Source organism: Triticum aestivum, chromosome 5A, assembly GCF_018294505.1.
Source record: "Triticum aestivum cultivar Chinese Spring chromosome 5A, IWGSC CS RefSeq v2.1, whole genome shotgun sequence".
Lineage (NCBI taxonomy): Eukaryota > Viridiplantae > Streptophyta > Magnoliopsida > Poales > Poaceae > Triticum > Triticum aestivum.
Genome location: NC_057806.1, coordinates 632,739,164 through 632,761,866, shown reverse-complemented (window position 1 = coordinate 632,761,866; position 22,703 = coordinate 632,739,164). Strand labels below are relative to the sequence as shown.

At 38.6% G+C, this 22,703-nt stretch overlaps 1 protein-coding gene across 1 annotated transcript in view; it reads right to left on the bottom strand.

Moving 5' to 3' along the window:
* Nucleotides 1-22,703, bottom strand: part of LOC123105483 (probable metal-nicotianamine transporter YSL3) — a 75,293-nt gene that overhangs the window by 42,280 nt on the left and 10,310 nt on the right. The window contains exons 3-5 of the mRNA XM_044527563.1: nucleotides 22,106-22,203; nucleotides 21,871-22,005; nucleotides 16,361-16,547 (exon numbers count right to left, since the gene is read on the bottom strand). Of these exons, the coding sequence (XP_044383498.1) occupies nucleotides 16,361-16,547; nucleotides 21,871-22,005; nucleotides 22,106-22,203 (420 nt within the window). The remainder of the gene's footprint in view (nucleotides 1-16,360; nucleotides 16,548-21,870; nucleotides 22,006-22,105; nucleotides 22,204-22,703) is intronic.

Below are 22,703 nucleotides of genomic sequence, written 5' to 3'. Positions count from 1 at the left end.
CCGTCAAGGTTTTGGGGACCTCGGTGCTCACTTAGGGTGCCGTGCGGAGAGCTCGACTGACGACGAAAACTCCTCCTCGAGTGATAGTGACGAGGAGGACAGTGAAGGCGATGACGACGGTGTCGGTCGGGAGGGCGATGACTCTGACTCCGACTGAGCACCAGTCGCACCGTCACCGTCAGGCGGTGGCACCACCATCTGCACCTGCATGTCTTCTCCGGCAAGGTGATTTTCCAGGGAGTTGGGTGCAGGGGTGGGGATGGTGCCTCCGGTCTCCTCCAGCAGCCTTCCAGCTGGGACCCGGCAGGCTTCCTCGCGGGCTGCAGCTTCGTTCGCCTTGCTGCGCCCTGGTGGTGGCGGTTGACGGGTCGCCTTCGCCAATCTCTTCACCATCACCTTCGCCCGTGCCTTCTTGGCCTTGTCTAGCTACCTCTCCTGGAGCCCGACAGGGTCAAGCTGGGCTTCTGCCTAGGTGCCCCTTTTGCCCTCTTCACCTCCTTCCGCAGTGCCTAGGAGGAGAGGGACAAGAAAGGGCATCATGGGGCACTTATCTTTTTTTCAATCTAAAATCTATAGGCACTTGCCAAACTTTAGTTCAAATTATGTTATCTCTTTTATACATGTTTGTGCTATGTAAGATTTGTACTTGTTGATCAACATGTTAATGAAAAAGATAAACCTTGTCGGGCAGTTGTGCATGTAATGAGTCCATGCAGAAGTATAGCACTGTATTCAAACTAGTCTTAAACTGTAAAGAATCTTATAAAGTGTTTTACATGACAAAGTTCTGCATAGTGCATATATATCCAATGGTGTATGATATGCTCCTCCAAACAGACAATTGAAACATATTCTTGAAAACAGTTTCCAAAATCACATGAAGTTCACAAGTTTTCACTACTCAGTTTCTAGATCTCTCTGATGTAGTTCAAAAGTGATTGTAGAATAGTTAGTATACAATTGGTTGTAAAATTGATGAGATGTACATATGTACATCCTTATATTACTTTCTTGTTGCTAGAACTTCACTGGTAATGTATAGTCATTCATTTTATAATGTGATTTCTGAACTGTGGTAGTTCCAGATGATGAAGAGTCTCTTGACAAAGAAGGATGAATCATGCTATCAAACTACTTCATTCTCATATACTTTGTGAAAAAATATTTTTCAAGCAAGAAAAGGAAGGTGTTGGTTTTTTTAACGATATACATTTTATTTTATCTCACGCTCCTAGCTGACATAGTCTTCTTTTACTATGCATGGTCCAAATGTGAATGTGACAACAAAATGATCAGGTAGTATGATATATATTTAGAGACTTTAAACTCGACTGGTCTAGGAACAGATTCTACATATGGAAATGCAAGAATTTAGAGAAGTATATGATAGTCATGTTTATCACCTCAAAGGTATTGCTGATATGGATACATAACCAAAAAGCATATTTTCTAGGAAACCTGACAATATTAGTTATGAATTTTAAATGACATTAATGATGAACTAAATTTAATCAACGGACAATTTCTGGGCAAACCATCAAGGAATCTTGTGACATTGTTTCTTTTTGTCAAAGTTACCAACCATGTTTATGAAGAATGGGGACAATAAAGTTGCGAAACAAATATAGAGATTATTAAAATGTTCATATTAAGTTTTGATCATATATTTTGACGGAACACAACCTTTTCAAAATATAAGGCTCTATTTGATAGCAAGGTATTGCAAAAACTAAAGTATTGAAAAACGGTAGCATTTTAGCTGGTAGGTGCAAGTTACCATAGTTTTAACGTTCTTTTACCTAATACCTTTAGTAGTACATGTACATAAATTTGATATGTGATTTGGTGTGATTTTACTTTGTATTTTCATCATCCACTTGAGTAACACTTATCTATGAATTCTCAAGGGATTAAATGTGGCAAGTGATGTGCAATGTCAAATGTAATATTAACAGTATGAATTAAGATAGTCAATCACATTTGGTATAATCAGCTAAGGGAAGATGGACGAATAAGGATTTATGTCCATAATAAATGCATTATAGTTTTTGCCATGCTAGTACGTGTTGGTGAAATCAACACCAATGGAACTAGAGACATTATGTATGTGGTCTATACTCAAAGGCATAGTTCTAGTTATTTTGAAATTATTTATGTCATGCTAAGTGTTAAGATAATTAATTTTCATTTGGCACATACATCTATTGGCATATTTGTACACTAAAACACCTACTAGAGGCAAAATCATCTAGGATTTTACTAAGACACAACTCATTCTGAAAGGTCCAATGACATTAGCATATGATCTTATACCAATTAGTATAGACACTAGGAGAGAAACATGATGTGTTGGGGGCCTGAGAAAACATAAAGGTGAGACATAGCATCTTGGTTTGGAATGATACAATCATTGTACTATAGTGACTTCAAGAATTCTCAGTTATCTTAATGTGTGATTTGTCATGGGACCTTTCTCACTGAAAGTTGATAGATAAACTTATCTAGTTGCTTGGTAGTAATGGTTTGGAACACAACAATGTCGTATCACAAAATAAGTACGTTTCTATGAAGAACTCTACCATGGAGATCTATTAGTTCATATGTCAAGTAATCAACCTTGACCAATCACATGCTATGTAGAACTCATTAGTTTGTATGACTTAGGCGACTAATTCATCATATCCAAGATCCTCTAGTGTGGATATCCATAGAGGTCCCACTTCCCACTAGAAAGTTAATGTGAATTATGTTGCACATGTGAATAATAGGTGTAACTTTGTGAGTGAAAACAAATAGAATGTTTATGCACCCTACTCTGTATTAAGGTATATTGTACCCCCCCCTCCCCTCTAAATTTTGTACCAACAGGTTTTCTTGGGAAGTGTTCTTTAAGTATGAAACAATTGTAATTGTAATTTATGTGGTAGTTTTTGAATTGGAATGAACCAATGTACTAATTTATTTTTCTAATATGTGGCACTAGAAAGTACTCAAGACTCGATGTTTCTGGACTAAATTTAAACAATGGGTCATTAACAAACAGTAAAACTGGGAAACCTACGAGCCTCTCATAATGCTTTTATGTTGCTAGTAGAATGATTGCCTCGATCAAATGCCGCGAGGATGTATTCATATGTCTCTTGGGTCACTTCTCCGCGGAAATATCTAGGCCTCTATGGTTGATTAGACTGTGACTGTTTATTGGATCCTTGGGCTGGCTTCATCGGATAAAGTCCAAAATAAATACCCCGAGAATGTACGTAGATGTAGTGATGTGATAGGCACAGGTAACACTAGCCATGGCTTGGGGCGTGAACACAAATTCCTTTGTTGACTGTAGTAGATTTAGACACTGTTCACCACTATTTGTTACTGTAGCTATAGGTTGACCCAGGGCATGGATGGATCTTGCCTACGCCACCGGATAGATGTATGTGTTCCCATCATGATGTGCTTTCACCCATGCTGCCTCGGCAAGTCCTACGTGCGCGTGGGAGGAGTGAATTGCAAAAAAATCACCACATTTGAAGTTCATTTTTGGAATTGCCACCACATTTCTTGGGCGCCCCAAGAATCTACCAGCTTCATTACAGATTCTCTCAATAGACACTAATAACTGTTTTGAACGATTTAATCCAATTTTTGACCAGTTGGACCCACATGTAAGCATTGATGTGGCACAAAAAGTCAAATAGAACAATGTTGATTGTTACTCGTCAGGATCCCCTCCACCCCCATGATCCCCATCTCTCTGGACCGGTCCCTGCGTACTGTACCTGATGGTAGGCACCACCAACCACCTCTCTTGTCGTGCTCCGCCCCCTTCCACCATCCGCCACCTCTTCTCCTTCCCAACACCGACGAGATCTACCGCCCCGCGCAGGCCCACACTGGATCCTGCAATGCTGCCCCCTGCCCCGACGAGCTCCGTCCTCTTCCTCTATGTCGTGCAATGAGCCGACCTCCGGCTCATGCCCATGAGCTCGCTGCCGGTCTCCGGCTCACACCCACGAGCTCGCTCTCTGGCTTGGCGTGCATAGGTCCAGTGCTAGTGGAGCGGCCGACCAAGTAGGTGGGGGCGGGTTTAAGCTTGCGTGTGGTGGGGGCATGCATAGAGATCTCTGATACGTCCATTTTGCATCATGTGTTCCTATTGTTATTTATGAAGTTTTTATGCATAATAATACTTTTGGAGTAATTCCAATGCCTTTTCTCTCATAATATGCAAGGTACACACAAAGAGAGAGAATTCCGGCAGCTGGAAATCTGGACATAGAAAAGCTACGTCAGGCTACCTATTCTGCACAACTCCAAACAAGTTGAAATTTAGGGAGATTTTTTATGGAATATATGAGGAATATTGGAGCCAATAAGTACCAGAGGGGGCCCACCAGGTGGGCACAACCCACCTGGCGCACCAGGGAGCCCAGGCGCGCCCTGGTGGGTTGTGCTCACCCAGGCCCACCTCCAGTTCCCACCTTCTAGTATATAAGTCATTTTAACCTAGAAAAAAAATAAGGAGAGTACTTTCGGGACGGAGCGCCACCGTCTCGAGGCGGAACATGGGCAGGAGCACTTTTGCCCTACGGCAGAGCGATTCCGCCGGGGGAACTTCCCTCCCGGAGGGGGAAATCATCGTCACCAACAACTCTCCCATATTGGGGAGGGCAATCTCCATCAACATCTTCAACAACACCATCTCATCTCAAACCCTAGTTCATCTCTTGTATTCAATCTTTGTACTGGAACTTGATATGTGTTCGATATTTTGATAGTATGTATGTTGTGATTCCCATAGTGGTGCCATGTGAATGTCGACTACATGACACTTCACCATATTTGGGCCTAAGGGAATGCATTGTGGAGTAGTTATTAGATGATGGGTTGCGAGAGTGACAGAAGCTTAAACCCTAGTTTATGCGCTATTCCGTAAGGGACCGATTGGATCCAAAAGTTTAATGCTATGGTTAGGATTTATCCTTAATACTTTTCTCGTAGTTGCGGATGCTTGCGAGGGGGTTAATCATCAGTAGGAGGTTTTTTCAAGTAAGAACAACACCTAAGCACCTGTCCACCCACATATCAAATTATGAAAGTAGCGAACACGAATTGAATCAACATGATGAAAGTGACTAGATGAAATTCCCGTGTACCCTCAAGAACGCTTTGCTTACTATAAGAGACCATTTTGGCCTGTCCTTTGCCTCAAAAGGATTGGGCTACCTTGCTGCACTTTTGTTAATGTTATCATTACTTGCTCGTTACAAAATATCTTGCTATCAAACTACTCTGTTACTTACAATTTCAGCACTTGCAGATATTACCTTGCTGAAAACCACTTGTCATTTCCTTCTACTCCTCGTTGGGTTCGACACTCTTACTTATCGAAAAGAGCTACAATTGATCCCCTATACTTGTGGGTCATCGAGGCTATTTTCTGGCGCCGTTGCCGGGGAGTGAAGCGCCTTTGGTAAGTGGAAATTGGTAAGGAAACATTTATATAGTGTGCTGAAATTTACTGTCACTTGTTACTATGGAAAACAATCCTTTGAGGGGTTTGTTCGGGGTATCTTCACCACGACCGGAACCACAATTAGCTACCCCTCAACCCACTGCACCTACTGAAAATATTGAATATGAAAATCCTTCGGGTATGATAGAACAACTGCTAGCTAATCCTTATGCAGGAGATGGAACCGAACATCCTGATACGCACTTAATATATGTGGAACAAATTTGTGGATTGTTTAAGCTCGCAGGTTTACCCAAAGAAGAAGTTAAGAATAAGCTTTTCCCTTTATCTTTTAAGGGAAAATCATTGGCATGGTATAGGCTATGCGATGATATTGGTTCTTGGAATTGGAATTTCACCAAAAAAATTATCCTATGCATCTAGTTCATCGTGATCGGAACTACATATATAATTTTTTTGGCCTCGTGATGGAGAAAGTATCGCTCTAGCTTGGGGGAGGCTTAAGTTAATGTTATATTCATGCCCCAATCATGAGCTCTCAAGAGAAATATTATTCAGAATTTTTATGGTCATCTTTCTCGTGATGATCAATCCATGCTCGATACTTCTTGTACTGGTTCTTTTATGAAGAAGACTATTGAATTCCGGTGGGATCTTTTGGAAAGAATTAAATGCAACTCTGAAGAATGGGAGCTCGAAGAAGGTAAAGAGTCAGGTATTAAGCTTAAATATGAGTGTGTTAAATCTTTTATGAATACCGATGCTTTTCAAAAGTTTAGCACTAAATAAGGACTTGACTCTGAGATAGTAGCCTCCTTTTGTGAATCATTTGCTACTCATGTTGATATCCCTAAGTAGAAGTGGTTTAAATATCACCCACCTATTAAAGAATAAATTAAAGAACCGGAACTAGCTAAAGAAGAAACTATACTTTATAATGTTGATCCTGTTGTTCCTACTGCTTATATTGAAAAACCACCTTTCCCGGTTAGGATAAAGTAACATGCTAAAGTTTCAACTATGGTTAACAAAAGTTATATTAGAACACCTAAACCTGATGAACAAATGAAAGTAGAGCCTAGTGTTGCTATGGTTAAGGATCTCCTAGAAGAAAATATAGATGGGCATGTTATTTACTTCTGTAATGGAGCTACTAGAATTGCCAAACCTAATAAAGAGGAAAAACATAGACCCGTTGTTGGCATGCATGTTGTCTTAGTTAAAATAGGAGATCACTCTTATCATGGTTTATGTGACATAGGTGCTAGCATGAGTGCTATTCCCTTTACTTTATATCAAGAAATTATGAATGACATAGCACCCGCTGAAATATGAGAAATAGATGCCACTATTAAACTTGCTAATAGAGACACCATCACACCACCTGGGATTGGTAGAGATGTTGAAGTCTTGTGTGGGAATATAAAATACCCTACTGGTTTTCTTGTTCTTGGTTCCCCACAAGATGATTTTTGTCCTATTATCTTTGGTGGACCTTTCTTGAACACCATTAATGCTAAAAATAGATTGTGAGAAACAAACTGTTGGTGTTAGCTTTGGTGATGAGTCTCATGAGTTTAATTTTTCCAAGTTTAGTAGAAAGCTTCATGAAAAAGAATTGCCTAGTAAGGATGCAATAATTGGTCTTGCTTCTATTGTTGTGCCTCCTACTGATCCTCCAGAACAATATCTGCTAGACCATGAAAATGATTTACATATGCATGAAAGAAATGGAATAGATAAGATTTTCTTTGATCAACGTTCTCTGCTTAAACACAATTTGCCTATTGAAACTCTAGGAGGTCCTCCTCCACCTAAAGGTGATCTTGTGTTTGAATTAAAACAATTGCCAGACACTTTGAAATATGCTTATCTTGATGAAAATAAGATATATATATATCCTGTTATTATTAGTGCTAACCTTTCAGAACAGGAAGAAGAAAGATTATTGAAAGTTCTGAGGAAGCATCAAGCTACCATTGGACATACTCTTGATGATTTAAAGGGCATTAGTCCCACTCTATGTCAGCACAAGATTAATATGGAACCTGATGCTAAACCGTTGTTGATCACCAATGCCAGTTAAATCCGAAGATGAAGGAAGTGGTAAGAACGGAAATATTGAAACTTATGGAAGCAGGTATAATCTGTCCTATATCTGATAGTAGATGGGTAAGTCATGTTCATTATGTCCCTAAGAAGGGAGGTATCACTGTTGTTCCTAATGATAAGAATGAACTTATTCCACAAAGAATTGTTACAGGCTATAGAATGATAATTGATTTTAGAAAATTAAACAAAGCAACTAGAAAAGATCATTACCCTCTGCCTTTTATTGATCAAATGCTAGAGAGATTATCTAAGCACACACATTTTGCTTCCTTGATGGATACTCTGTTTTTTCACAAATACCTGTTTCTCAACCTGATCAAGAAAAAAACCACTTTTACTTGTCCCTTTGGAACTTATGCTTATAGACGTATGCCTTTTGGTTTATGCATGCACCTGCTACCTTTCAAAGATGTATGTCTGCTATATTCTCTGACTTTTGTGAAAAGATTGTTGAGGTTTTCATGGATGACTTTTTCATTTATGGGAAGTCTTTTGATGATTGTTTAGGCAATCTTGATCGAGTTTTGCAGAGATGTGAACAAACAAATCTTATCTTGAATTGGGAGAAGTGCCACTTTATGGTTAATGAAGGTATTGTCTTGGGTCATAAAATTTCTGAAAGAGGTATTGAAGTGGACAAATCTAAGGTTGATGCAATTGAGAAAATGCCATGTCCTAAAGATATCAAAGGTATTCGTAGTTTCTTAGGTCATGCTAGTTTTTATAGGAGATTTATCAAAGACTTTTCTAAAATTTCTAGGCCTCTAACAAATATTTTGCAAAAGGATATTCATTTTGTTTTTGATGATGATTGTTTAGAAGCCTTTGAAACACTCAAGAAAGCCTTAATTTTTGCACCTATTTTCCAACCACCTGATTGGAACTTACCTTTTAAAATTATGTGTGATGCTAGTGACTATGCTGTTGGTGCTGTTCTAGGACAAAGAGTTGATAAGAAACTAAATGTTATTCATTATGCTAGTAAAACTATAGACAATGCTCAAAGAAATTATGCTACTACTGAAAAATAATTTCTAGCAGTGGTGTTTGCTTGTGATAAATTTAGATCTTACATTTTTTATTCAAAAGTAATTGTTCACACCGATCATGCTGCTATTAAATATCTTATGGAAAATAAAGATGCTAAACCTAGACTTATTCGATGAGTTCTCTTGCTACAAGAATTTGATTTACATATCACTGATAGGAAAGGAGCAGAGAACTCTGTAGCTGATAATTTTTCTAGGCTTGAAAATGTGCTTGATGACCCACTACCTATTGATGATAGTTTTCCTGATGAGCAGTTAGCTGCAGTAAATGTTTCTCATAACACTCCTTGGTATGCTGACTATGCTAATTACATTGGTGCTAAATATTTACCACCTAGCTTTACATACCAACAAAAGAAAAAATTCTTCTATGATCTAAGACACTACTTTTGGGATGACCCACATCTTTATCAAGAAGGAATATATGGTATTATTAGACGGTGCGTGCCTGAGCATGAACGGGGACAAATCCTACGAAAATGTCACTCAGAAGCTTATGGAGGGCATCATGCGGGAGACAGAACTACTCACAAGGTATTGCAGTCTGGATTTTATTGGCCTACTCTTTTCAAGGATGCCTGTAAGTTCGTCTTATCTTGTGATGAATGTCAAAGAATAGGTAATATCGGTAAGCATCAAGAAATGCCTATGAATTATTCACTTGTTGTTGAACCATTTGATGTTTGGGGTTTTGATTACATGGGACCTTTTCCTTCCTCTAATGGGTATACACATACTTTGGTTGATGTTGATTATGTTACTAAGTGGATAGAAGCTATTCCAACTACTAGTGCTGATCACAACACCTCTATTAAAATGCTTATGGAAGTTATTTTCCCAAGGTTTGGAGTCCCTAGATATTTAATGACTGATGGTGGTTCACACTTTATTCATGGTATTTTCCGTAAAATGCTTGCCAAGTATGATGTTAACAATAGAATTGCACCTTATCATCCTCAATCTAGTGGTCAAGTTGAACTTAGCAATAGAGAAATAAAATTAATTTTGCAAAAGACTGTCAATAGGTCCAGGAATAATTGGTCTAAGAAATTAGATGATGCACTTTGGGCTTATAGAACAACATATAAAAATCCTATGGGTATGTCTCCTTATAAAATGGTTTATGGAAAAGCTTGCCATTTGCCTCTTGAGTTAGAACATAAAGCATATTGGGCAATTAAAGAACTCAACTATGATTTTAAACTTGCCGGTGAAAATAGGTTGTTTGACATTAGCTCTTTGGATGAATGGAGAACCCAAGATTATGAAAATGCCAAGTTATTTAAATAAAAAGTTAAAAGATGGGATGATAAAAGAATCCAAAAGCGTGAGTTCAAAGTTGGAGAATATGTTCTTTTGTACAACTCTCATCTCAGATTCTTTGTAGGAAAATCCCTCTCCAAATGGGAAGGACCCTATGTTATCGAGGAAGTTTATTGGTCTGGAGCTATCAAAATAAATAATGTCGAAGGTACTAACCCAAAGATTGTTAATGGGCAACGAATAAAACATTATATCTCAGGTACTCCCATTAATGTTGAAAGTAATATTATCCAAACTATGACACCGGAAGAACACATAAAAGAGTCCTTCCGGAACACTCCAGAATCGTTAAAAAGAGGAGGTACGTGATACGGTAAGTAAACGGACTCCGAAAATTCCGCAAAAATATTTGCTATCAGTTTTGGAATATAACAAAAATTAGGAAAATAAGAAACTTCCAGGAAGTGCACCCTGGTGGGCACAAGACACTAGGGTGCGCCTGGCTTTCCAGGCGAACCCAGGTAGGTTGTGCCCACCTCGGGTACCTTCCGGACTCTGTTTTCTACAGCTTGGCTGTTCCCCAAGATAAAAAATCTTTATATACCCCCCAAACCTATTGACCACCGTATCGCGGAGAAATCTTCTGTTCTCTTTTCTTGTTGTTTTCGGTCAGATCTGTTAGGCCAGCATCATGTCTTCCTCACCTTCTGGCAATGAAGGAGAAGATCCAGAGTTGGTTCAAGAGGATATAAGGAGAGAGGAAGCTGAAGAGGTTTCCATGGAGGAAGGAGAAGAAAATTCTTTTGGGGTTCACCCTCGGGCTTCCGAGAGAGGCACCTTGGCTGGCATCTCCACTCATCCTAATCCTCATCAAGCTATGGGATCATCAAACACTCGAGAGAGCCCCGGAGTGCATGAAGAACTCCCACCAAGGAGGCCTTTACATAAGTTACGTCATAACATTTTTCACAATTTGATTCACAATTATGGGTTCGAGAATACTCCTCGTGTGCACATACCGTCCAATTGGGACATAGTTCATCCAAGAGAAAGCGATGCAGGAACAAACCCCTGGGGTCTGGAAAATAAATACATAATGGCTGAAGTGAAGGAAAATATCGAGTTACTTCATCGGGCTCTTCGGGAGATTCAAGGCCCGAGGGAGCTCCTCATGGTTATATTGGACAAGACCTCTACTTCATCATCACCACCTTCTTCATCACCAAAATAAAATTGAGTATCGGGTATGGGCACTCCCCTTGGCTTCTGGCAAGCTTGGGGGAGGTGCCCCGGTATCGTATCACCCCACTATCTTTTGCCTTTACTTATCTTAGTTCGATCCATAGTTATCTTTTGCCTTAGATGAATAAAATTTTAGTTCAATCCTTTCTTTTCGAGAGTTTGCTTAGTGATCTATCCTTGTAATCATGTGCGAGATATATAATAAATTTTTAGTTTGAGTTTTTGCTTTTTCTTTACTTTCATGTTCCAATAAAAATAAAGGAAATAACTGAAAAATATCATATGCTAATCTTATGGTAGGTGATGACACCACATAAGGAAAAGTATAAGTAGGAAATTTTATTAGAGATTGAAAAACATAGCATTGGTCAATGATGCAACTCATGAAAGAATTAATAAGGGAAGAGAAGATTCACATATAAATATACTATCCTGGAAATCTTTTGTGATTGTGAGCCCCCATCAAAGTATTACATGCCAAAATTCTTGACGTTGGACAAGGAAGACAACTTAATGATTTATGTTTGTTCATATTCACATAGAAGTTATATTGTCATAGATCCTTCGACATGTGGTGCTTGCCCCCCATATTTGCTAGCCAAAAACTCCGCACTAAGTAGAGATACTACTTGTGCATCCAAAAGCCCTTAAACCCAAATCTTATTTTTCAAGTGTCCACCATACCTACCTAAGGATTGAGTCAGATCCTTCAAGTAAGTTGCCATCGGTGCAATAAGGCAATAAAATTTGCTTCTAGAAGTGTGAGATCATTTAGTGTAAGCGAAAATTGAGCATTGTACAAACTTGTGATGGTGAAGAATAAAAGCGACAGACTGCATAATAAAGGTTGCCATCACAAGGGCCAATACAACATGACGTTCTTTTGCACTAAGGGGTTGAGCATACAAACAAATAAGCGCATGGAAACCTCTACCTCCCTCTGCGAAGGGCCTCTTTTGCTTTTATGCAAGAGTCAAAGTTTTTCTCTCTATTCCTTTTATTTTTCTCCTTTGGCAGGCATCATGTGGTGAGGAAAGATCTAGGCACATATGTCCATTTGAATATGGGTGGCATAAGTTATTATTGTTGACACCACCCTTGAGGTGAATACGTTGCGAGGCGAAACTATAAGCCCCTATCTTTCTATGTGTCCGGTTGAAACGTTTTTCTCATGTGTATGCGGTGAGTGTTAGCAATCATAGAAGACTATATGATGGTTGAGTATGTGGACTTGCCTAAAGGCTCCGATACGTGACCCTTCCTGAAAAGATGATGAATTGTAGTTGCAAAGTTGACTGAGAACATAGTTTGTTGGTTTCTAATAGATTTTATGCTTTATAATTTGATAGTGTGATGAATTGTTACTTATTCATGAGAAGTCTATGATAAAAGTTCTATGGTAAAAGTTTTATGTCAAAGTTTGTTGTTGTTATAATAATTCACATGATGCTTCTATGTTTGTATTTTGTTTTTATCGACACCTCTCTCTCTCTCTAAGCATGTGGACATGTTTTTCAATTTCAGTTTTCGCTTGAGGACAAGTGAGGTCTAAGCTTGGGGGAGTTGATACGTCCATTTTGCATCATGTTTTCCTACTATTATTTATGATGTTTTTATGCATAATAATGCTTTTTGGAGTAATTCTAATGCCCTTTCTCTCATAATATGCAAGGTACACACAAAGATGGAGAATTCCGGCAGCTAGAAATCTGGACCTAGAAAAGCTACGTCAGGCTACCTATTCTACACAACTCCAAACAAGATGAAACTTTACAAAGATTTTTTATGGAATATATGAGGAATATTGGAGCCAATAAGTACCAAAGGGGGCCCACCAGGTGGGAACAACCCACCTGGGCGCGCCAGGGAGCCTAGGCACGCCCTGGTGGGTTATGCTCACCCAGGCCCACCTCCGGTGCCCATATTCTGGTATATAAGTCATTTTGACCTAGAAAAAAAATAAGGAGAGGACTTTAGGATGCAGCGCCGCCGTCTCGAGGCGGAACTTGGGCAGGAGCACTTTTGCCCTCCGGCGGAGCGATTCCATCGGGGAAACTTCCTTCCCGGAGGGGGAAATGATCATCATCATCATCACCAACAACTCTCCCATCTTGGGGAGGGCAATCTCCATCAACATCTTCAACAACACCATCTCATCTCAAACCATAGTTCATCTCTTGTGTTCAATCTTTGTACCGGAACTATAGATTGGTGCTTGGTGGGTGACTAGTAGTGTTGATTACATCTTGTAGTTGATTACTATATGGTTTATTTGGTGGAAGGTTATATGTTCAGATCCATTATGCTATTTAATACCCCTCTGATCTTGAGCATGTTTATCACTTGTGAGTAGTTACTTTTGTTCTTGAGGTCACGGGAGAAATCATGTTGCAAGTAATCATGTGAACTTGATATGTCTTCGATATTTTGATAGTATGTATGTTGTGATTCCCTTTGTGGTGTCATGTGAACGTCGACTACATGACACTTCACCATATTTGGGCCTAAGGGAAAGCATTGTGGAGTAGTTATTAGATGATGGGTTGCGAGAGTGATAGAAGTTTAAACCCTAGTTTATGCGCTATTCTGTAATGGGCCGATTGGATCCAAAAGTTTAATGCTATGGTTAGGATTTATCCTTAATACTTTTCTCATAGTCGCGGATGCTTGAGAGGGGGTTAATCATAAGTAGGGGGTTTGTTCAAGTAAGAACATCACCTAAGCACCGGTCCACCCACATATCAAATTATCAAAGTAGCGAACACGAATCGAATCAACATGATGAAAGTGACTAGATGAAATTCCCGTGTACCCTCAAGAACGCTTTGGTTACTATAAGAGACCGTTTTGGCCTGTCCTTTGCCTCAAAAGGATTGGGCTACCTTGCTGCACTTTTGTTACTATTATCATTACTTGCTCATTACAAAATATCTTGCTATCAAACTACTCTGTTACTTACAATTTCAGCACTTGCAGATATTACCTTGTTGAAAACCACTTGTCATTTCCTTCTACTCCTCGTTGGGTTCAACACTCTTACTTATTGAAAAGAGCTACAATTGATCCCCTATACTTGTGGGTCATCAATCTCCCGCCTGCGGAGGCGCTACGGCTCCAGATCGAGGCCCGGGTGCCCGTCGAGGAGCTACCACGCGTGTTGCGACCACCACAACCCGGGCCACTGCGACTAGGAGCTTGCCCTGGTGCACCGACGTCCGGAGAGTTGCGTGTACTGCCGCCGCTCTCCTCGTCAAATGCGGCGGACGTGGTCGCCAAAGCCGTCTTTCCAAGCCCCTCCGTCGTCGCCCATCTCCCCTCCAGTGATGACATCCTCCCAGGGGTCCAATTGTAATCTATTTTTGTCTCTAGGGTGCTTTGTGCAATTTTTCAGGGATCCTTTTGTAAGTTGAGCTGATGATTGGTGGGCCCCATGTCTAACTTAACATTCAACAAACGGTATTGAGAAATTTATGCCACACCGGCACTTACAAGTGGGTTCAACTGGTCAAAAATTGGATTAGATCGCTCAAATCTGTCATTAGTGTTTATTGAGAAAATCTGTAAGGAAACTGGTAGTTTTTTTGGGTGCCCAGAAAATGTGGTGGCGATTCCATAACTGAACTCCAAATGTGGTGGCTTTTTGCAATTCACTCATGTGGGAGTGATGATGAGGTCCTGCCAGCATGGTAATCAAGAGGTGCTAAATGATTGAACCAGTCATGGCAGGATGATAGATACGGCCAGGAACTCTCGAGGTGGTGGCTCATTTGCAACATGGCTTCATCCTTCGTTACACAAGAATCGAACCACCTTGCTTCTTCTATGCAAAACTAGGTTATAATCTGTAGTAAACTCATTGATCCCTTTTTTATGCAAGTATTGGCAAAATTATGATCTCTTGAAATTGAACAACTAAAAGATTGTAAGTGCTTACTATTACAGAATAAAACAATCTCTTGCCCTATTCATAGTAACTTATGTAGGCTAGGGATGATATATGCGCTTGGCATGTTAGTGAGTCATCATAGTGAGAGCATCCCAAGTTTAGATGGCGATCTTATGAGCGTTAACCTCAACCATATTTAATATTTCTTTCACTAGTTCTTGATCAATGAGCCTTCTTTATTATACAACAACTATCATTATTTCTTCTTCTCTTGTGGCTGGGTGAAATTGCACAACAACTTATCTAGAGTTTTGTTCCATCAAAGAAACTTGTCTTGTCATTATTGACTCTCGGGTATATTTTTGGAACCCCTTTTACTTATTCATGTTTTTCTTTCACCTCGTTGGTGTTTTCCAATAAGCTGCTTGAATTAATATGTTTCACGAACATCTTTCATTTAATAATCTAAGCAGTCCCCTATCACCTAGCTAATTCTAATCCCCATGACAAGAATTATTTGTTGCCGTATTATTTTTATATCATTATATAATATATGGGTTAGTTCATGCCAATTTAATATATGTATTTTAAGTTTATGAGATATTCGATCATTTATTGGAGAAATGGGTGCGCATAGCAACGTGCACCATCATGGTCTAGTTTCTCCTAGAAAACACATGTGGTCCTACTCAATTAAGACACTAAAGTCTAATTAGATACATCTCTATGGTTCCCCTGTAACATTACATACTCCCTCCATTCTAACGAATAAGGCGCACACGCTTCCCAAAATCCAATTTTGACTGTAAATGCAATCAATAACATGTATATTTGTGACTTCAAAATTATACCACGAATTCAACTATGTAATTTGTATCACATATAATCCATATTTGGATTGTCTAATTTATGGTCAAAGTTTTGGGAAGCGTGCATGCCATATTCATTGGAATGGAGGGAGTAGGAAAAAAGTCAAGCTATTTGCACGCATCTCCAAATATTGAATGAACTGGAAATGATGCAACAAGGACTGTCTCTATATTTCCTTTATAGTCTGTATCTACTTTATTTTATCGATCTCGTGTGTGCTTGCATCCAGTGGTTCATTACAGGTTCAACAATGACTCACACGACAATTTTTAATAAGCGTATAATGATCTTTTAATATATTAGCTCAAAACCAAGCACTATGTTAGTTTTAAAATATTCGTAATGACGCAATCAAAATATATGAAATTACTGTTAAGAAATACCATGTTCAAAATGTCAGTAATGAAGAATCAGAAATATGTGAAATTCTAGTCAAGAAATACCGACTTAAGTTTTTGTACATACCTTGTATCCATTCATTCCCGTAAGACTTGAAGCACTATCAGTGTGATACCATTGCCCATGTTTTGATTCAAGAAAAGGGTATAGCAATCCCCAAGATATGATTCCTCCAAAGAGTAATGCAAAATTTACCACATGTGGACAAATCATTCCAACACCAACAAATGTGGGGGAAAAGTCAAATTTGAATCTGCATGCACAACATCATATCTGAGTTGCTGAAGTAACGATTCATATGAAAATATTATTCGTTCAACCAATGATTCATATACATCTTTTTAGAAATTATTTATCAAAATACACATTTAATTAAGAATCCACCAGTGTATGTAATCCAAAAGGAAAGTCATTGTGATGCATACATGTGCATGCACATGCATCGATGTGACCCAAATGCAATTTCATAATATCGTAAACTTATTGCACACGCTAATATGTGTTGAGGCACCAATGACATCTTAATACACCAAGTGATTGCTTAAACCAGAAAAGTGTATCTGTGAAAGCAATACCATGATGCACATGAAGTTAGCCTCTTGTACGCATTGAGCAATCAAAGGAAGAAGACATATGCGTCGGTGACACAATATTAATTATCAAATAGACAGAGTACTCTAAATCATTGTAACGATATATTTTTACACATTTATACACCATGTTGTTGTAGAAGAATTGAGTATGTGCACTATACGGAAGGGAAAAAGCAAATAGAAAACAATCTACTGCAGGTGCAGGAGATTCCACGCTATGTAAAGAACATTAATTAAAGGATCGAGTCAAATCAATGCTAAGATAATCTTGGTAGCAAATTTACTTTGTTGATGATTTAGTGCCTATACATAGTTTGCAGGATTCAAGGTGTTTATGTTCGTTTTGGAGGATGAAATTTCATGCTAAATATAGAGAAAATAAAAAATGTGTTGCTTATATTCTTGGGGTTAGTTTATCTATAACCTTATAGATTAGATTAAGACAAAATAATAGATCTGTAATGTTTACCTTGCTGGATCATATTATAATGGTCTAAATGAGCTTATTCTGAACAAATGAAAGAAATGTTTGCAAAGCTTATTCACTTTACAAAAATAAAATATCTGAACAAGCCGAAGCGGAAATGCAACAAGTTGTGCAAAAGCTTCACATGTGCAGTAATGTTACTTATGTTGTTATATAATAGTGATTTATCTGTGGCAACTTTATGTTGTTGGCGCAATCTTCATCTTCAATTCATCAATAGAAGCAAAATTGACTGCTAGTAAAATGACATGGTTAGGGCTTTTCATTTGGTAAATATCCTTTTCTCTTTGAGGTTATTAGATATAGGGATTTTGGCCCTTGATGGTCCAACTGGGTCGCTTCTACCTCGTCGACTGCCTCCTCCTCAAGGCATTCCAAGCCCTCATTCCACCATATGGCGTCCAGGACATATGCGTTTATATTTTTTATGTTTTTAGAAACATCAAGTACAACATAGGCGCATGCACACGTGCACGCGCGCGCGAGCACACACACACACACACCCCATCACCACCACCAAAACGTAGGCACTCACACAACGCTTATTGGAAAAACTCACCAGAAATGACTCACTATTGACATGGAGTTGTAATCCCACTGAAATAATATTCCATCTTAATGATACAAATAGAACATCGGACTTAGGTGAGCCTCGTTTGGGTGGGGGGTACAAAACTCTCCTCGTCATTAAACACAACACTATCCTCCTTCTATTTTCACCATTTCAGTGGACAATCTATACTTCATGGTGCATAGAGTAAGTTTTGGGCCATTATTATTTATTTATTTTGGCATTGGATGTGAGAAAGGTAAGACACCCGACGGGGCACCAAATTATATCCAACTCCTTTCAGATGAGTTCAGTCGAACTAAAATAAAAGGATTTGAGCCAATATTGGGGTCGCGGTTGAAAAGGCGGACCAGAGTAAGTTGATCAATAGGGACATGAGTGGACTACGAGGAAAACAACTGGGATAAATTAAACATCCCTTCTTTACTGGTGTAGAAATAGCTTTCCTGCAATTGATAGTGTATGCATGGATGATTCTTCTATATTTTACCTTGGAAGCACCATACTAGAGAAAACCATGAGATGTTCTTTCTCTATGTCTAGTTTGAAAAACTTCTAAAGGATAACCATTTCTGCTAACAAAGTTTTTATGTTCCTCAAACCAATCTTCATACATCAAATCCATCTTGCTCAATTTTATTGTGACATGTGATTTTTTTTATTATTATATTTTCAGTAGCACCTTCTCACCTTGACACTTCGATGAGGATGACAAATCCCTCACCAACATATATTTTGTAGTGAGAAACCCCTCCTGGTCTGGTCTAGTATCTAGGCATTCCCCTTTATATCATGATACCTTTGAAGGAGGACTTCAATTAGGTATACAAATTGAGGGCTTGTCTGGCGAGATGGAAGATAGAGCTACTCAACCATGTGAGTCAGCTCACTCTCTTGTGTTTTATTTACCACTCCCATCCCCCAACTAATGAATATAAATCCACCGGTGTGGCATTTATTATGTGTTATTTCTTATGGATGAGAACATAAGTTATCTAGTTAATTAGGCAACCTCATGTAGGCCAAAGAACAAAGGAGTTCTCAACAGTCTGATTTAAATTCTACAAGATTGCCCCTCAAAATCTGGTGGTTATGCCTACAACAAGACACAATATACCCTTCCTCTTTGTGGCCTTAAATTTCCATATATTTACATCATGTTATCCATCTTCAAGGAAGTGGCACATGTGCATACTATATATCAATAGACAAACACCATGCTTTGGAGGGATCGATGGTTAAATAGAGTTTAACCTTGCGATCATGGCACTTGAGATTTTTGGGTTAGTTCCTCAGTGAACCCGAGCCAAATGCATATTCATGGAGGCCCTCCTTGGAGACGGATTGATCTATGAATTCAAGAGATAGGAAGGGAAGGCTACATGAGTTTATATTGATCATTGACACATGCCAAAGTATAAATGTATTGCCCGCCCTTCTCCACTAGTTCAAACTTTTGGATTAACTAACTAGTTTGGGATTCTGTAGAATATGTGTATGAGTTGATTTGCATTTGCACTTGTAATTAACAGGGGTTAGGTGTTTCATCCGAACACATGTAACTCATGCCTAATATGAGACCAGGCACGGACATAGCCTATGATGTTGAGGCAGCAATAATGCACCATGCGTGGGCTCTTACCATTGGGCCCAAAGTGTGTGCACTAAGGCACCAAAGAATAAAGCGTAAGAATGCGAAGATGTAGTTGGATGGGTTAGAGGCCATGCATATGGCTTTCCTTACAAGATTTGTCTCTGAAGGAAGTCATGCGGAGAGACCATCATGGTCATGTTTCCACAAAAGGTTTTCTATTTGGGTAGGTCATGTTTGTGGAGAGGTATCGAAGTTTAGGTGATGAGGATGGTGATATGTGCATAGGGCTTAGATAGTCTGGCAGATCAACATGAGTTTGGTCAAAAGAAAAGAAAAGAAGATTATGAGATAGGCTACTACGACATAATGGTGTAATGATGATGATGGTCTTCACCTTTTGTGCCATGGCTACACATGAAACCAACCTAAGTTATGGCTATAATTGGGTATTTTCTACCTTAATTAATCTTAATATTTGTGTTACTTACTAAGGATACTATTATAAGAACATGTGAGACCATGGTTTGGCAGCATGCTAGCTTAGGCTCCTGCTTAAAATCGCACTTATTGAGGGAATCGCAAAGTCCATCTTACAGTGTAGTGCCTTGTCTACCACGCAGTGAGATAACTTCCAGGGGTCACTGAAGGTAATCACTTAAGTTTAGAGATAACTTTCAAAGTTGTATGAAGGGAAATTTCCTAGGTGGGCACTGAGACACATCTTCGCGTAGTTATTATACATGTTCCCAAGATAAGAATACCAACCATGAATATAAAAAAATAGCCAATTGTCAGGAACATTTGCTCTCATTGGATACCACTAGATTCATCACAACCACCACACACCCAAGGTCTATTTTCATTATTGTAATCTTTTATTTGCAGGCCCTAACATTTATGTTTACCTTGTTAAGTTTAGCCATCCCCTTGCATTCTATCCTAATTGTAGAGATTTTAGGGGTACTAAACATTAAGTGCATGGAAGTTGTGTAAGTGACATACATAACTTGAGAGAATAGTAAACCTACCTTTAGCTCCTACGGGGATCAACACTTGTACTTGCACATCCATAATGGAAGTTCTACAATAACTCCCTGCACTTGGGGATTATCATGGTGGTGGTTTTGACGGGAAGCGCCAGTAATCTTCAACGTGGTGTATAGGCTGAAAGTAGGCATAAAGGAGTGAATCCCCTTCTATGGTGAGGACTTTTGGTGCTCAACCACCTTGGTGGATGGTATTTTGTTATGTTAGACATTTGGCCTTTTCTACGTTTCATAGTGTTTTCCTTAGATGTTAAATACTTTAATGGAAAGATTTTTCTGTGGTTGGTGGCACTTCTCCTTAATGTACAGCCTGATTATGGTCTTAGTGGGGCCCATTGATATGTCGTTGAGTTGCCATCCCATAGGTAATTACACTTATCATCGACAAGTGAATGTTTTTCGAATCTCATCAACAATTATGGTGTCATTGTTGTAATTTTCCGTACTCGTGCGATCAACATGTGACTCGGAGTTTCAAACACTGGTAGATGCAATGTAAATAGAACTGGAGCCCGATTTCGGTCCCTGTTTACACCCAAGACTCGCATGAGGTTGAGTGTTGAAGTATAGACGCATTGCCCATCCTTCACCATTTAGAAAATTTGAGTGAATTGTTTAGTACATGTAATCATATAACACAAGGTACACGACTAGGCCTATGATCTTAACTTCATAAAACGACATATATGCTAGACACTTGCCACCTAGATCAACTTTTTGGCTTACATATACTATTTTGGTGAGTCAAACTAGTCACACACATATATACCATGACACTATTCTAAGCATGAGGGTAGATTAGTAGTAAAACTACATACAAAATCTAGTAGAACTATATACAAAAAGTAATCATTCTTAAATAATTTTTTTGTATCAAAGTTGTTGTTTTACTACAGCGTTGTAAGATTACTATACTATGTACACTATTAATTATTATTTTTCACTTTTATTAGGGGCGTAGCTTAAACTAATTTTATGTACTTCTACAAGTATAAACTCAACATTATTGTGATATTTTTTTTCATGCCCCTTGTATTGAGGTACATTAGAATAATTAATAATATATATTGAGAATGATAAAGAGGTATAATATATATATATATATATATATTCCGTACAAAAAATACTATATGTGCAAATAATTTGAAATGCATGGTCTCAAATGGAATATTTCATGTATAGAACTCACTCTGAGGTATGTAGTATATGGGGAGCGGAAGTACATACTCGGTGGAGTACATAATCATTACAATGACATGAACAAATAAGTGGATCAGATTCCTACCTGTGCTTGTATAGTTCTAGTCCAAACAATGGGAAGTTAGAAAATCCACAGTCGTTGCCTGCTGTATAGAGCCATGAAAATATAGTCCAAGAAAAGCTACCCAGGAAAAATTTGAATATAGTTGCAACCTGCAACCTAAATAAATGAATAATATTAGTTTAAAGAAGAACTAAAATGAGTGTATGTGTTCTGTAGTTACAAATTTTACATGGAGGAGAGACGGACTTTGTCTTACTTTGCTACATGAGCTCCTTGAGGGGTGTGGAAGCTATTAACAAGGTGAGCTTGAACAGTTCCTAATGGGAATAGTAACATGTAGTCAACGATCATGACCTATAGCAAGACGAAACATATTAGTGGAGACGTATTATGCTTTAGAGGAATAAGAATTTTTATTATTTGTACTTATTATTGTAGGTGTATATTTTGCATTTCATATTTCTTAAGAAACTAAAGAAACATATAATTTGCTACCAGGGTCCAAGAACACAAGAGCACATGTGATCTTTCATAGATATACTACAAGATATTGACAATACATCGACAAAGTGCCCTTTGCACATGTTTTCTGTAATTATTTACATGGAAATATAAGTGAACCATTAAATTACCATAACATGATTTTTTTTCACGAAAACATATGAAGATTGTTTTCCTCCAAAATAGAGGACAGGAGCCGAGAGAGAAACTCAGATGAGTCCTCATGTCTAGGAATGTAGAAGTGTAAGAGGCATAAGATAAGACTCATGGATGACACCATCAAGAATTTAAATATACCATATTCATATGTATTATTTATGTATGATATAACAAAGCGAATAGCGACAAAAAGA